The 17,903-nt window shown below is 36.8% G+C and overlaps 1 protein-coding gene across 4 annotated transcripts in view; it reads left to right on the top strand.

Moving 5' to 3' along the window:
• Nucleotides 1-17,903, top strand: part of LOC149795926 (uncharacterized) — a 38,518-nt gene that overhangs the window by 8,601 nt on the left and 12,014 nt on the right. For 3 of the 4 annotated variants that reach the window (XM_089965850.1, XM_089965849.1, XM_089965848.1), the window contains exon 3: nt 15,687-15,833. In XM_089965850.1, the coding sequence (XP_089821976.1) occupies nt 15,687-15,833 (147 nt within the window). Of the gene's footprint in view, nt 1-15,686; nt 15,834-17,903 lie in introns of those variants that run through there. The other variant, XM_089965851.1, reaches the window with a different exon arrangement.

Below are 17,903 nucleotides of genomic sequence, written 5' to 3'. Positions count from 1 at the left end.
ACTATGTAATGTGTAACTTGAAATATTAGTGTCGATTCTTAAATAGGTCACAGGAGAAATGGGAGAAGTGTTGTCCCCAGTATTAGCCTTATATAAATTTTAAGAAATGATAACAGCTCCTGTGAGTATCAGTACAGTTTTGGGAAGTATTTTATTGGATTACAAGCAGACATAAGTAGATTTTGCACACACACACACACACACACAAATCAATAACTTTTATTACTGTAATATATATGTGGTTAATTTGAATGCTTTTTTTTGTTGTCAAAATTTAAATGGATCATTTTATAATTAAGTCTTAAAAAGTGATTGATTTTTTCAACCAAATCATCTTAAGGAGTATAAGATGCTTAAAAAATGTTAGGTTCTGGTTTTATTTATTCAAGGATAAAAAACTTTGTTTCTTGATGGGATAAGATCTCAAAACATTGCATTTATTTTGGGGATTTCCTTTTCAAAAAAAAACAACAGGAAATGTTTACTTTGTATATTATGCACGTATATTTCAAGTGGTACATATACCACAGCCTTCTTAAGGGTTTTGAATTTGCTGACAAAAAACACATTTTTTCCATAATTGGCAGTTAATAGATATTCTACTTAAGACATTGCTATATTGATTTACAACTGATTATTCTGATTTCTTTAGGTACATGTATAAACGGAAAACAAAACTTTTACAGTTGTTCATTCTATTTTAGCTTCCTCATGCCACCATAATGCAGTTCAGCAAAGTTAATATTTTTATTCCTTAATTTGAAATGAACTAACATACTACTTTTACATGAATTTTTAGTAATCATACATATTTCTTGTGATATATTTTCTGGTAGATTACATGGTCATATGTCTGATTCAAATGTTATATGAGAGTCATGAAATAAAAACATCTTTTGTTTTGAAAAATGCACATTTTCTAAGCTAAAATGTTCTTTTATTCTATTAAAATATGGTCACATATGAAAATTTTAAAAAAAATGAATTTCATCCTGGTATAAAAAACTGAAAAGCTGGAAATTTTCTTTAAAAATGTACAGGAAGCAAGTAGTAGTAGAGAGAATCTTTCATCTATGAGAATATAGAGAAATGTGGTTCTATGTATCCAAAAAACGGCTACAAGACAATGGTTTATTTCAGAACCTGGATACTACAAATTTAAGTCGCGACAATACAAGTTACATGACTTACTAGTAACTATACATTCTGCACCAGCGACGAAAGGGTATATAAACCTCACACTGACATAACAAAGTGATTAGTTGAACAAACTAATCAACCCATATTATACCCTCAGATGAATTATGATGCTAGCAAAACCAGTCAGGGACAGGGGTTGACAAGGCCACCCCAGCAGATGGGAGGGTTTGTTTCCACATCCAAACAATTATCTTCCTTATCCTCTTAGTTCCCCTGTTGCCTCATTGCTTTAGAGATCTCCTTGACCCGTTGGTCAGCAATCCCAGAGAATTACCAAATAGGAGCGATGCAGCACAGTGGGTACTTGATGCACAGCACATATAAAATCTTCTACCTTTCAGGCTGGCTCATCCGGTATCTATCTGCTATGACCCGTTTTTTTTACCTAGGCTGCCAATGCATCACGCATGCCTAAAGTCAATTCATTTCCAAGGTTTATGATAACAAGAGGTAATTTATTTGTAATTGTTGCATTAGGAATTTCAGTGATCCTCAGTTGCAGATTCTGTGTCTTTGAAGAGAAAGGTTGATAAGAATCCACCATCATGTGCTTTAGAAGTCCCTGCTAACACTAATGGACTCAAAAATAAGGTTAGACACATCTTTCAGAACTGATCAAGACAGATACTTTGAGCGACAAAGACCAGTCTCTCACACATTAATGCTGAGGTAGGATCTCTCTTGTGTTCATTGTTTGATATCTGAATTTCCATATCAAACTTTGAGTGAAGCTTACTTTGAGAATCATACCCATAACACAATCTTCTTCCCCAGTGAGAAAGAGTAATGTTATATATATTCAATTATTTTGTTTGTTCTTTGTCCATGATTCAGTTGTTTACTGATATTTAACTTCAAAGGCTAGCCATGTTTACAAAATTTAGAATGTTTTGGAAGCAAACTTCTGACCCACATCCTGGTAATTTTGTTGTTTCTTAGGTTTTTATATAAAGTTCTGATTAAAAACTGAATTACACCTGAAGTTTAGCCTCTGGAATATGCTTACTGTTATGTTCAGATATAATTTGAGAGGAATCTTTATATAAAATTATTTATTGGAATTAGAATGTGTTCATTGATATTTTTAGACCAAATCACCATTCTTGGATTATTGTGAACTAATTCAGAGACATTTTGGATGATATAAATGTGATTCACCAGAACTGTTGACACATCGTCTTATTCAAGACTGTTGGTATATCAGTACATTCAGTATTGGAATTCATTTGGAATGCCCTACATTTTTGGACTTGTGATGGAACTTTTAGGATTATTTGTCTTTTAATTCACAATACTCTTAGTTCATCTTACATCTTTACTTTGTAACTTGGAGAAAAAACTTGATTTGTTGATTTTAACTTGTTGGTTTTGCTTTTTTCTGTTACATAGTTTAGAGTCATAACATAAATGGGTTGCTTATCCTGGGTCTGATGATGGTTTGTTTGGCTGCTGAGAGACCCGCATGTTAAGATTGGTGACCATCCTCAGCCAGTATGCCAAACTGTTCTAGATGACTTCCCACACAGTCAGCATAGACCAATACTTATCCATACACAGTTCTTCACAGCAGCGGTGAAACTTCCACACAGCAGATTGGACAAAGTACACTGACATACTGGAGTATAGCATAGTCACTATATTTTATCGCTGCATCTCAATCAAGGAATCCTACCACCGCTTCCAAAGGGCCATTTTCAAGGCAGCCAGTCAATCTGTCCCTCGTGGTTGTCATTCAGTCAATACATCCTGTTTGGATGAAAAATGTCAGACTCTTCTCAAGGCATATGAAGCATCTGGAGACCCAGACATAGCAGATCACCTGGTTGAATTCCTGGACACTGGCAGGTGCACTCGCTGAGAGGAAACTACAGGATCACTCAACTTGACATTCTTCAGAGGGAAATGCTTGAGCTTGATTCAGAGATTTTGCACCATTCAGAAACCAACAATTCAAGCTCACCCTGTTGTCAAACAAAATGCTGTAGCTAGCCACATATTGCAAGTGGCAAAAACACCCCTGGAAAAACAGCATCGACGTCATATATGAGATGAGTGGTGACAATACTGTCATCAGAAATGAGATGAACTTGATCAATATACTCCAGTAGCATTTACAACAACAGAACTTGAAACAATGCTATGCAGCATCAAATCAAGCAAAGCAGCAGGATATAGCAACATCCTGCTTGAGTTCTTGAAGCATCTTGGCCAGAAGGCAAAGCAATTGCTCGTCGCTTTTTATACCAGGGTTGTTAGGGAAAAGTGCATGCTGACTTTGTGGCACCAGGCAAAGATTATTGTCATCCCAAAGCCTGGCAAAGACCCCCACAATGTGGCAAGTTATCAGCAGATCTCCTCGCTTTCAGCCTGTTTTTAAGGTATTGGAGTGCCTTATATTAGAAAGAATCGGTCCAGACTTGGGGAATATCATAACCGTTGAACAGGCAGATTTCAGGTGTGGATGTAGCACTTGCGTCCATGTCCTTGCCCTCATTATGTTTAAAATGGTTTACAGAGTAACCTTGTAACTGGAGTTGTTTTCCTTGATCTAACAGTGGCATATGACAAAGTCTGGCATGCAGGGCTATTGTTGAACATTTCCAGAGTAGTGCCATGCTGGATAGTTGAGACTATCAAACTGTTACTTCGTGACAGGTGCTTCAGAGTGCACATCAGAGAGAACTGCAGCTCATGGAGGCGTCAGACTAATGTATTCCCACAAGGGTCTGTTCTTTTGCCAAGCCTGTTCAATGTATATATCAATGACTTACCTGTAACACAGTCACGCAAGTTCATATATGCAGATGACATTGCTCTTGGGACTCAAAGTCGCTGTGGGGGTGTAGTGGTTGTCTAGGGGTGGGGTTCTTCTTATAGACTTTAACGAATTATGAGAAGTTCCCCTGGTCCTTATTCAGAAGGTTAATTCTGGACACTATATTATTTATTGACTAAATATATTTATGGCTACGAGCCCCCAGTCAGCAATGCCGACAGTTAAATTAAAAGAAATACATTTAAACAATAACAATTTAATAAATGAAATTTAAAAGAATTTAAAGTAATCAATGTCTCTCTTTCACCCAATGATCCCTTTGATCATCATTTGAGTTCACAGTGTGAGGAGATTTTTCCCTTCTTGAGTGCTACTCATCTAAATCTCTTCGTTCCCTTGTCTTTCTCTCCTTTCGTGATCTCCACTTCCGCTTCCTCTTCTATAATCCTTGTTCCTTGCCGTTATCTTGACTTCCAGTTCCTCTTCTAGTATCCGGAACCCTTGACGGTATCCCTTGAGGTCACCCGAAATTCACTCGGTATCTCTCACCGTCACCCGAAATTCTCTGAACTTCTCTCGTCCCCCGAAATTCTCTGAAATTCTTTCGTCCCCCGAAAGCTTCCTGTTGAAAGGTATAATGCATTAGCATAGGGTTATAAAAATCTTCCCTCACACTACGTCACTGAACTGAACCATCAGTTTAAGGCGGGACATTTGGGTCGCGCATGCGCACACATCGAAATTCCCATACACTTCCGCCGCTTACAAAACTGGCGCCATAACACAATCACACAAAGGATTCAAATATCTACATACTGAGCCCTATCAGTATATACATACAAAATATTTCAAATATGATTGTACTAAAATATTACTACGATTAGTAATATGACTATCTATATATTTATATATATTTATATATATTTCCTACACAAGCGTACCAAATCCACAATATTCACATTCAAATGGTGATAAACGGCAATCCGTTACTCAATGGCAAAATCTATCATTACGTAAACAAATTTCTTGTCTACCAAAATATAACTACGCAAAGAATTACAATATTAATTCTTATAGCGGCTAGCGAGCAATACAATTCTTCACAAATACAAATCGTCCTTTCAAAAGGGCGTAAACGTAATAATCCACGAAATAATATGCACACATATTACTAGCGAAAGAAGAGAACATTTTCGCCTCACAAATAAGGTGTACATAGTAACATTATGAATAATGATGCAACGAATCAACATCGTAATCAATCGTAAACAAAAGTACTAGCTAAAGTCATGAAAAAAAAATGCAAAATATTAAGGTCATAATTAACTATTCATACTTCAATACAAGTAAAATGTATACATACGACAAATTCTCTTCAATTAACAGCAGTCGTATCAAGCAGAATCAACGTAACATCAAACTTACCTGATCGAAGCTATTTCATGAATTTCCTAAATTTCGCCAATTTTTACGAATGGCTAACGGAGTGTGTGTCACTGCGACTCTTAAACACCAACTGACGAATTTCAGGCTTGTACAAGTCTTATGCCAGTTTCTCGAATCAAGTCCCACCTACAACGCATCCCGATTGGATGGCGACGGACTCTGGTCATTTGATCGAACTGTCAATCATAAAAATGTCAGTCTGTGTGTCCCCATGTACTGTCCAGCCTACCATTGTCGGCTTCCGGCTCTTTGAAGTTGTCTACGTCACGTGTTCCCATGTACAAAGATTCCCACCAGATTTCCACTCAAGAGCTCAAACAAAGACTGGGTTACGTAAGAGGATTAGCCAACTTAGGTACTTGGAAAAACAAAGCTTACCTGGCTCCACTTACAGACTTATAAATACATGTATAATACAAGGGGTTGGGGTAAAACATCACAGTCGCTCATTTCCTGAACTTGAGGAGGTACTGAACAAGGACCTGGAGGATATGACGGACTTGAAATGGCGTCTACAGGCAAGCACAACAAAGCCAGTCTCCAGTTAACTTTCAAATGCGAACTGTGATCTTTGCATCCTCCTCACTGGGCAGCAAGTAGAATACGACCCAAAACCAACATACCTTGGTGTGATTCTGGACGGATCACTGACATTCTGCAACCACCTATAGAAAACTGCGTCAAAACTTAGCACTTGAAACAAGCTACTCCACAAACTGGCTGGCTCAACCTGGGACGCTAGTGCTCAGACACTCAAGACATCAGCACTGGCCCATTGTTATTTGTCAGCCGTGTTTTGCATTCCTGTCTGGGCTAGATCATCCCAAATTAATTGATGTCCAGCTCAACACAACAATGCGCATAATCTCTGGAACACTACATTGTACTCCTTTACCATGGCTGCTGGAGGTCAGCAAGATTCCTCCTCCACAGCTGTGTTGCTAGGAAGCAGCCACAATATGCCATTGAGAAACTTCTGCTGTACATGAACATCACCTCACATCCAGCAGTCTGCATGACTTCAAGATGTCCAATCTGGTTAGGCTCGTTGCTGGATGATATGACAGTTATTTCGGCATAGTGATGAGTGGTCTTCAGCAGATGTACTCAACCACTCCCTCATAGATGAGCCATCTGTCAGCCCTCCTGGCTTCCACATCATCTATGGACAGGATCTTTGTGCAGTCAACCTTGTCTGATGGGGCAAGGCCAGTGAATACTTGTTGCTGTCAAACTCTGCAGACCATGCCACACATTATGATGAACTGTCCACTGACAAAGTTCCCCGATGGACTGCAGGCTCTTCACCTTGCTGATGATGATGATGTTAAATGGCTGAGCATGCATGCACACGATAATATAATATATCCTGGGTCTGAATTTATTTAAAACATTTCACATTAAAAAATTATCTTTGAAATTTAAATTTATTTTGTGGGTGCCCCAACAAGCTTGTCTATTGACGACCTGTGTTCTGTCAGAAGATTGCAATTGCATACATGATTTTTAATGAACCTCTGCCACCATTGAGTTTGGCAAGGTAATGCCTTGCTTGTAGGTCACTGACAGCAATGCATAGCTTTACCTATTTAACCCTTAATAAACCTTATCATGGTCACCAGTTTGGAATCAAACTGACCAATGAGTAATACATTCTTGGTTTGATTAACCTATGGCTTATCCTATTGATCCCATGGACTGTAACTACTTAGTTTTAAATTTGATTTAATGCAGCCAGTCATTAGCAGTGCTATAGAAATTGTCTTCAAACCATTGTCCTACTCTCTTCCATTATTATGTAAACATTAGGTATGAGTATGCAGTAGTTTATACATAGACTGTTGATGATTAGATGTTGCTTATTTTTTATAGAAGGAAGTAAAGTCTTTATTCCAATGTGTGCATTGGGCAGTCTTTATATAGGACATTTTCAGCTGTATAATCTTTTATAGTCTTGGTAGAGCTCATAATCCAAGGATCACTGGTACAGTACCTACTGAGCTGTCAATGAAAAGGAAAGCTCACTTAGCTGCATACTATAGAATGTGTTAAAAATACCGATAATACAACAGAAACTGCATTCCAGTGTTCATAACTGGTCAGTCTTCATATAAGTTACAACAACAGAATTTCCTTTTTTTTCATCCATGTTACTCTTCTTCAGTTTCATCACTTTGTTCTGGTAAAACACTTATCTTCAAGAAAGAATTTCGCTTGCATGTACATATTCATTGCATAATATGTAATAATTGTATATAGTGCAGCAGAGGTCTCAGAAACGCTTAATCACGATTGTTTGGACACAATCATTTTACATAAGATGCAGAAAATCACTCGTACAGGAGTCCTCCTTGTGCACACATTTGCCGGACTGCAAATTCAAGAGTGGGAAAATGTGTTGATAAAATGATCATTTTAGGTGTGCTGATATTTACAGTGAAAAAATTCAATGGCTGAAAGACCCCCAAATGTACATGTTGTCATTGTAAGAGTATATCTGAAGAACATGACCCAATAGCTTGGCGGCAAGTTCAAAGACTTGACTAGCTGCAAAGTGTTCGGAAAATGCACTGATATTTATGATGACTGAATGCAGATGTAGAAAGACCAAGTGATGTACTTTTGTGTCAGAGTACATCAAACGAACAACTTTACCTTTCATTATTGTGTTCATTTCCAAGTGTAGCCAAATAAGCAGTGCATGTGATCTTGAAATCAAGACAGGTTGAGAGTTAGACAAAATGCTATTTTCAAATTTGGATATTTATCTTGGGGCGAATTGGCAAAGATTGTAACGAGATTCAGCAGATTGCTAGAAGTTGCTAGAACTGAATTTCACATGGAACACTTATGTGTGATGCTTAGCTTAGTGCATTGAGTAAGATGGTTCCTTGGCCTGACATAATTCACTCTCACTTGAATGGACAAACAAGAGTTATATGTCAATGGTGTAAAGAAGTTAGAAAATTAAACTCATTGGCAACCACTGGTTCTAATCATCTGGAAATTTAGCCACTTTTGGTATGCCCAATATGCTTCTGGTAAGGGAACTGCAACATTTGCTGGTGGGACTCCTTTTTTTCCTGAAATAGGAGTCCTGGACTCTTAGTTTAAAATCTTAGCGAGACCTCTGGTGTAGTCATTTTACATTTTGCAGTCATATTTACTCTTGTAGTGACTGTACTATAATTCAGCAATAATTAACAGTACATTTGAGTTTATTTGCTAAGTCTAGTTATATGAATATATGTCCATTTACATATCACTAGGCTGTATATTTTAATTATGGAATTACCATCATTTTAGACACTGATTCTTGTGATCTACTGCATTCAGAAGGAGTACATGTATATACAAGTTATTTAGGACTTTGTTTTTACTATAATATATTTATTCAGATTGTCTGGATATCTTGTTTACAGTCATTAAGTCTTGTAATATCCTTTTATTATTGACAGTACCATAAATGTAGTCAATATTGTCAATATGGTCATGCATTAGTTCTGTTCGAACATTATTTATTCAAGAAAACATTTTCAAGTATCATTTATAACAATACAATATATGTAGATTCGATAGAAAGCCAGAAGCTTGTTGAAAACTGTCTCCACCCACCATTACTGACAAATTTTAACAATCAATAAATGTCTTGTTCTAGGGTTTAATGCCATTTTTCAGCACAACATAGGCTATACATGGCGGCCAGTATAACTGGTGGAGGAAGAACCCTGGAAAACCCAGGGAAGAACCACCGACCCACGAGAAGCTACTGGCAGGCTTTCCCACGTACCCACGCTAGCCGAGCCTTGGACACGAACCCACACAGACGGAGGTGAGATGGCAATGATCCAGAGCGGTGAGTGCTTTAGACCACTCGGCTACTCAGGGCCCCCAATAAATATCTAATGACAAATGTAAATATATACATCATCAGTACTAGTAATGTAATTAATTCATAGGTCATATCATAGTAAGAAAAGATGGAATATATATATATGTGTGTGGTTGTGACCTGTATGTTAATTTGAAAAATGTTTTGATACATTTTGTAAAGGTTTGCACTGACATAAATGTTTGTATATTAATTTCATCATTAATTTATGGTTATAACATTGAATATTCAGGCTATCCCAACTGGTTTCCTAATATAATAGTGTGTGAGCTGCATTCTTGGTAGCGTGTGTTACTATACTCACAGCCACCAAATTTATTTTTCCCAATGATTCTTTTTTTCTTGCATAGTACAATTATCCCAGAAATGATCAGCATAGTCAAGCATGGGATGTATATATGATTTATTTATTCATTTCAAATGACAACGAATCCAACCTGTTTTCAAATTCTTAAAAAATGTTAACTTTCTCCAAAGTCTTTTTCAGACATGCTTGATGTATGTGCCAAGTAGCATCACCCAACAATATAATTCCTAAATACTTCTATGGGAATACTCTTTGAATATCTATGCTTCACATCTGCAGTATAGGATGGTTATTTGAATTATGTTTTTGTGTTTGGAGCATTGACTGTTTTATCAGGGTTAAAAGTCTTGTTGGGTTCAGCTGTGTTTAAATACGTATTTATTATGGAGAAAAAAATAATTCTGGATAGACCATTTCTTATATAGACAAAGATCTAAATTCTTAAGAAATTTGGAAACCAATGCACTATCCAAAACATTGGGATAAATTTCAAATGCATTAAACTGACACAGACATTTTAGCCATTTGTGGTTTGACTATTTGTCAGATTTCAGCAGGTTGAGCAATCTCAGTTCAACCTGGGCCACATCTTGTTAGATATTCTAATATCATAAAACCAGTTATGCCGCATAATTTTATGCACATCACAATTTGTGGTTATATATGGACCGGTATCAAAACATTAACACCGTGTGAAGGGAATTTTACATGAAAATCATAAAAATAACCAAAACTAAACGTATCCAGCATTGCAATATTTTTAATTGATTGGGGTCCTTGGTTGGGTATACAGAGTAAAACTGAAGATCTCTTTAGTTTCAGTCCACCAACACAGGCAAACCCATGTCAAATGTTGGATGCAGGGTTCCAATGCTACCGGGAAATTGGGAAAAAGTTAGGAGAAATGAAAAAATAAAATTCCCAACTATGAAAAGTCCTGGACTTTCCCAAATATTGGTGAAAGTCGGGGAAAAACCCGGGAACTTTCCGCCACCACTTGAAACAATCATGTGACTGAGTCATAACTAAACCGATCGTGAGTTACATTTATCGAGTTCTAACCAGAATATTCATAGGGTGCAGTATGTATCATTTGGGTGCTTGCAATAAACATATATGCTGAGTTAATCCAAACATTCAGTGGATTTGACTCCTCTAGTAGACTTTTTTTTCAGAGTCAGCTTCATATCCGTATCTTTCCTTACTTGGAAGCTATGAAAACCACTCTAGCATCACAAACACTGAAAGCAACTTTCAGAAGCAATTTCTAAAAGCAACGATAAAAAGCTATTGAAGAAACTTACCAACGCTCCAAGACATTTGATGTACAAGATCTGGTCATATTGGAGTTGGCAAAATACTCAGAAATGGGCCATTTGAGTTATTTTGGGTTGATAATAACTTGGAATTTGTTTTATCTGCATTTGCAAATGAATTTACATTAACTTATGCAACATAATTTATGTTCTATAAATAAGGTCATGTCTGTAACATGCAGCATCAATACAGTTTACTAGTAGTTGGTTATTAGAATCAAGTCATATATCAAGCCATGTACAGGGTTGACAGTAATTGTATCCAGGGATGTGTTTTTCACCGGGGTATTTACTTCATGACCTTACCGGTAATTTTATTCATGCAGATTTTGTTATTACTGCCAATATTTTTTAAAGTTTTATTTCCACTGATAGCATGTACGACACCAGAGATTCTGTAAACATAAACTTCTTGTGGTACATGTTTTTGTGCACACAATATAAAGACATGAGTCTGTTTTTTATTGTATTATTCAGTGACTTTAGGAAAAAAGGAAACAACCTGAAGATGTTAAAGATTTTTCCATCAGTGACTTTTCCACATAAGCAACACCTAAACCATCCAAGCATGTTGATATATTTTCGAACTCAGTTCATGCACTAACCATAGGCCTTGCTGGATCAGGAAAAAAACTGTTGATGAATGTGATTTTAAAATGACTTGAGTGGGATTAATTGTATATGACTGTGCCATTGGCTGATGATCAACCATGTTATATTTGTTTTAAAGAATTTTCAAAAAATATTCAGAAACAAGAGTGGCAGTGCCACCATTGATTTCTTTTCATCCATTGATGAAGCACCTACCATTCGGATTCCGATAAATATAATCTTCCAGTATATGATGGTGTGATGCTTGAGCACCAAATGAGTTCCATACAAATATGTTCATGAGGTCGACACAAAAACACATGTACTCTATTTTACTCAATGGTATGCACATGTTTCTAAAGTGATCCATGACAGCTATAACATCTTGATATTTCAAGACATTGATGCGCATGGCCTTACAAATATTCTTTAGTCTTGGTGTGTCTCCAACCACACTTGCATTTGTATAGTTTACAATAAACTATATTTAATGATTTGACTAATTTTTAACCATGGGGGAAAATATTGTGCTGGTTTAGATGCAAATGCATTGCACACAATGTCTCGCACAATAATTCTAAGCAGTCATAATAATTATATAAAATGCCTGCCTGTCATAGAAGAGTATGAGAAGCAACTCTGTAAAGCTGCTCATGAATACCAGGAATTAATTCATAGTATTATTGCAGGTCATAAAAGTGTTAAAGACAAACTGCATGAGAAGATCTCACGATGGGTTTTGAACAAACAATTGCACCTCTAATTAAACCCACAAAGGAAATTGTGGAATGTGCTGAGGATATTAAAAATGCAACAAGCATAACTGAAACAAGTAGCAACACTAACTTAAACTAGAACAGAAGAAGAACCAGGTCCAGTTCATAAATTAGCTAAATGCAACAAGGATATAAATAAAAAACAAGAGTAACTGATTTAGGAAGTCAAAGACGTTGGTGAAATTGGAGAAGCCATTGGTGTACTTGAAAATAGCACTAGTGTACTTGATGAAGACGTTAGAGAGGTAGTTGTCAGGATAACAGGTGAGCCATCAGAGTACCAGTCACATATGCAAACATTGGTTCAATACTTGAATGAAGTAGCTCGCCAGGCGATCTTCACAAATTGTGTATGTGTCACAATTTGCAAACCCAGCAGCTGTAGAGAGTACATGATAAAAATGCCATCAAACACACATGATAAACACATGGACATTAAACGGTCTAAAAGGGTATTCAGGGAGTTTACTTAAAACCACAATGTACCAGTGATCAGTTGGCTCATATTATATGCATTTTTGGGCAGAAGAATTTATGGAACTGCACATACCAGTAATGCAGTTACAACCACAACAATTCTTTAGAGACCCAGACCCAGACCATGAATATCCTACAGAGGAAGATCTGCAGTGTGAAATTGAGGAACAATGCATCTGAGAAATGACAGAATTTGATGCACTTGTACTCCAAAAACATGCATCCAAAACATCTGCACATGTGCAACAGCATGTAGAAGATACACATGTAACTAAGCCATGCAAAAGGTGCATCACTACTTACAAAAACACTAGGAGAATTAAGACAACAGCAACAAACAACAGAATTTCAACAAACACAAAAAAAAAAATAGAACAAATACAACAAGAAATGCAACAAAAATGTGTAGCACCTGCACCCACACAGGAGCAACAGCCAAAGCAAACAGAAGGCCTTTGTGGACTATATGACCATAATGACTTCAAGGCTTGATTGGAAACATTTGTGGGATCAGTTTGTGCAGGAACAATGCACCAAAAGTCAGCAGTTGCTCATCCGTGACATCGTACATGGACATGTGAAACCCGTGCACATTGTTAATGCAAGAAACACCATTTATGCGACATATTATGGAACTGGCCTTGGTGACATTCGTGGATTGTTTACAGGTACACCAAATGTGCTTGCGAGATTGTCTTAACACATTGCACCAGTTGCTAGACATGTTGAATGCAAGTTGTTGACGGTATAAAAATGCTGCTGTGGATTAGATAAAAAGCTGGGTTAAATACAAGCGGCTTATTATGTTCAAGATTGACTAAGGTGATTACTGACACAAGCACAATGAAAAGCTGTTATGCCACCATCAGCAGAAACTATGCTGGCTGATGGTGGGTAAAGCTATAAATGAAGCCACTCAACAATGACTCAGATTAAGTGACAGTAATGGGAAGAGAATTATGGTTGAGGATGTGAGTGGAGTAGAGTGGCAATGGCGGTTTTGCTGGCTACTGCTCTACATCTATCATGTGTGACTCTGGATGCTTGCTTGAGCCACTTTACATTCATTAATTGTTAATGCTAAAAATCCATGGGTTGCACACAGTGTATGTGGCTTGCTGGCTCAATAGGCAGAAGTCATGGGAGAAAGGCTGTGACCTAGCAATGTAAGAAAAATCCAAAACTATTATGACACTACTCATGTTAAGAAAACATAACTCAAATGTGCCTAATTTGGCATTTTTAATAATCTAATGATAAATATCCTACTAATTATTTTCTGTATTATAATAAACTTTCAGCATCATACATCCCCAGTCTGGTAATTAAAGATGGCTCTTAAATGCTGTCAACAAAAGACATTCAGTATTGAATTGGCATTATAATAGCAGAGGCCTTTACAGTTATATGACCTTAAAAAGTTATGTACTTAATCAGGTTGAAATCAATAATAATTAAACCCCAGGGATCTTGGATGAAGAAAGTTTTAACATTTAAGTAGAATTCTACTTTGTGCAGACAAGACTAACCCCATAAAAGTCTCCCCTAAGTCTGTGAAACAATATAAACAACAGATTGCTAATATGGTGAATAGTTACCAAGTGATGCTGGTTAAAAGGATCTGCCACAGAGATGATTTAAAATTTACTGAAAAAAGTCAATATATGTCAGAATCAGTCCTTAAAACCTTTAAAATGCACTCTATATAATAGGCAGTTCATTTAACCAGCATTAAATGGTAAGGACTGCAAGGCTGTGGTGGTCACAAAATGTGAGAATAGATGGACAGGAAGGTGATTGCCATAGGACTCGTGCATCTCATAGCAGGTAACCAAAGTCATTTGGGGGGTTGGAACTGCAACAGATAAGCATCATTGTTAAAGGTATATTAAAAATCCAAACACATACACATTTGCCATTGCAAATTCTTGTTCTAATATAGAGATTTGGAATGTTGATTGTGATCAGTGTAGCCCAAGAAGCATTCAACACATTCTGATGGAATATTGTAAGCACATTGTCTCTTAATAGACAGATACATGTCTTTCACAGGTTTTCTCTTTTCTACCCCATTTAGGGCATAGTTATAACCCTTGTCAATCAATTTTCTATATTTTTATGGGACATTGCTTTTAATTTCCATGCCTTAAGAAGCATTTAACATATTAAAGCAGTTTTGATGTGAGCATTGTGTCATAGACCTAAATTTACCTATTAGGGTTTTTTTTTTTTTTTTTTTTTTTTTTTCATCTACTCGCTTTGGATAGAATGGTGTTGGTCTGGTGAATATCTTTACCTGGATATTGCTAGTAGGGGGGTAGTAGATTTTAAGCATTTCATGTCATCATTTACAAAGTCAGGAATGTCAATATTTTATCACTTGTTCATGTCCCATGAAGCAAATTGAAATTAGCAGGGTTCATTGCAATGCACTTATGACTGATAGCTTTAGTTTTGGTTATAATGCTTAAACATATTATTCTCTAAAGAGAGATAAAAAAACCCACATGTAAATGTAGATATACAAGATACAGTTGTTGTTGTAGAGTTTAATGCCATTTTTAAGCACAAGATAGGCTATACATGGCAGCCTGTATAATTGGTGGAGGAAGAACCCTGGAAAAGCCCGGGAAGAATCACCAACCCATGAGAAGCTACTGGTAGGCTTTCTCATGTATCAACGTTAGCTGAGTCTGAGACTTGAACTCACACAGACAGAGGTGAGATGGCAGTGATCCGTAACGGTGAGCACTTTAGACCACTTGGCCAATCGGGGGCCCCCCAAGATATAGTTGTAGATACTGCTGGTATACCTATAGATGTATAAAAGGTACTATACAGATACATTCAGTTAGTGATAGATGAAGAAATTGATCTCAAATAATACAATCTGTTTCTTTTCCAGAGTCTTCGAAAGATTCTTCTGAAGGTGACAGCAGTTCAGGCACTCTAGATCTCACATTTGTCATAGCTATCATTATCAGTTGTGTCTGTGTCGTTATTTGTCTTGTTGTTTTGGCATGTAAAAGAACAGCGGCTTGCAAGAAGAAAGGTAAGTTTTAGTCTTTTTCATATTGATGTGCATGGCCATTTCATTGCCTGAAATGTGTCTACTCATTTTTATCAAGCTCCTATTTAGTAGGAAAGCAGCAGTCTATAACATTCTTGGGTTTCTATATACATTTTTATCAGACAATTGAAAAGGCTTGTTTTATTAACCCTGGTAGTGCTTTGTTGTTTTGCTTGACCTTGAAACCAGTGCTGATTTTTTTCTAACTGCACCGTCTGTGCATGCCATATCACAGCTTCAGAACTATTATTTATAAACAGATTGCAGTGAAATTGTACAGAATAAGGCATATATACATGCAGTCTGCTAGTACTAAAAATGTCGGTGAAATTGATGTGTTCATGGTTACCATAGGAACCAAATAGAGAAATAGGGTGGAAAAGTAATTTTTGACCCAAAACATCAAATATAATGTAATCTGTTCTATCAAATTAAATATAGTGTATACTGTCCCATACATATATACAGTAATCAGCGGTAACTGGTTATGGGACAGCTGCAAGACTTCAACTGCTTAACAACCACCATATTGTTTACAAAAACATCCACTGTTGACAACAGACTTTCCTGGCCAAATAAGTCGGTTTGAATATTTGTTTCACTGATTTTGTTACAGTGATGCAGAGCCATGATCTTAGAGGCAATTACATATGCTTTCTCCCTGTTATTAGCACACGATCAATGGATGGCCTTGATTGGACATCCGTAGACGTCACTGTCCTGTGCCATAAAAATATGGCATCCACACACAGCTAGGTGACGTTTGACCATAAATATATGCTTCCTGCATACATAGCTGGGTGATGTCACCCATAAATGTATAGCTTCCTTACTAACAAGGGTTAAGATGTGCAATGAGCTTTAGTATGAACAAGATTATGACTGTGCTCTATCATTATAATGCTGTCTGTGGAAGTCATGTAGTATACTGCCTTATAGTGGGAATACCTTATTATGAAGTGCTTGATACATTACTCCTTCATTATAATGTTATCCATGGGAACCATAGAGTATATCACCTCATAGTGAGATTGCTTTATGATAAAGTTCACGATGCATGTAATTTCATTACCACATAGCGATATGAGATCCATGGCTATGCATGCCTTAAAACAGGAGCTATGTTTTATAATGAAGGACCTTATAGCAACGGAGTGCTGCGTAATCGAAATGTTGGATGAGTAGCTATGTACATTGTATGAGCATGAGGTGATCTTGACTCTAACATGCTGAGTTTGTTAGCATTTTATGCATTGAATGTTTGGTAAAATTGTGATTATACTTGGTACAGGTTATGTTATCAACATTTTTGATGAACATGGTTATGGGTAAGATCCATGCTTGAGCCACATATTGCAGGTGCTTCAGGTCCAGGAAGATGATCTTGAGGTGTGGTATCTCTGCCAAAAGGATGGGAAATATGTGCATGCTGACATTCTTGGCCATCTTGGTATGGCCCATATGGCCAGTAGAGTGTTCCACTGAGTTTGAAAAAATAAAATACATTTAAAATTACACAGTTGTGATGTGTTTTTCTGCCACCTTCTTCATTTATTCGGCTGGTCACATGTAGCGCTGCAACTGTCAAATGTAACATTGACACCATCCATCATATTGAGTGCAGCTAAAAAAGAAAAACTTAATACCATTCACATATATTTTCAAAATATGATTTACACACACACACACAAACACACACACACACACACACACACACACACACACAAGAAATTACATGGGTAGTAGTAAAACATTTTCCTCCAAATATTTCTACTATTTGAATTATAGCAAAGGTCTTAAACTGTGGTCTTGTTTTGTATGTTCAAACTAGTTTATGTCACACTGTAACACACGCAATAACCAAGCACCAATTTTCTTCAAGTCGCATGGATGTGAAAATGAATTCACTGATTTTCTGTTTCTACATGAGATTCTATGTGCCATCTAATAAACAAAAATTCAACAACATTATAATTTGAATTTTTGACATCAGTCCATCCTAGAAGTCACCAATACTGCAGATTATATTGTTGGAGAAATCATTTTCTCTTC

The sequence above is a fragment of the Sinohyriopsis cumingii genome, chromosome 7, assembly GCF_028554795.1.
Source record: "Sinohyriopsis cumingii isolate HCF-2022 chromosome 7, ASM2855479v2, whole genome shotgun sequence".
Classification (NCBI taxonomy): Eukaryota; Metazoa; Mollusca; class Bivalvia; order Unionida; family Unionidae; genus Sinohyriopsis; species Sinohyriopsis cumingii.
Note: the sequence above shows the minus strand (reverse complement) of the source record. Positions and strands in the feature narration are given on the sequence as shown.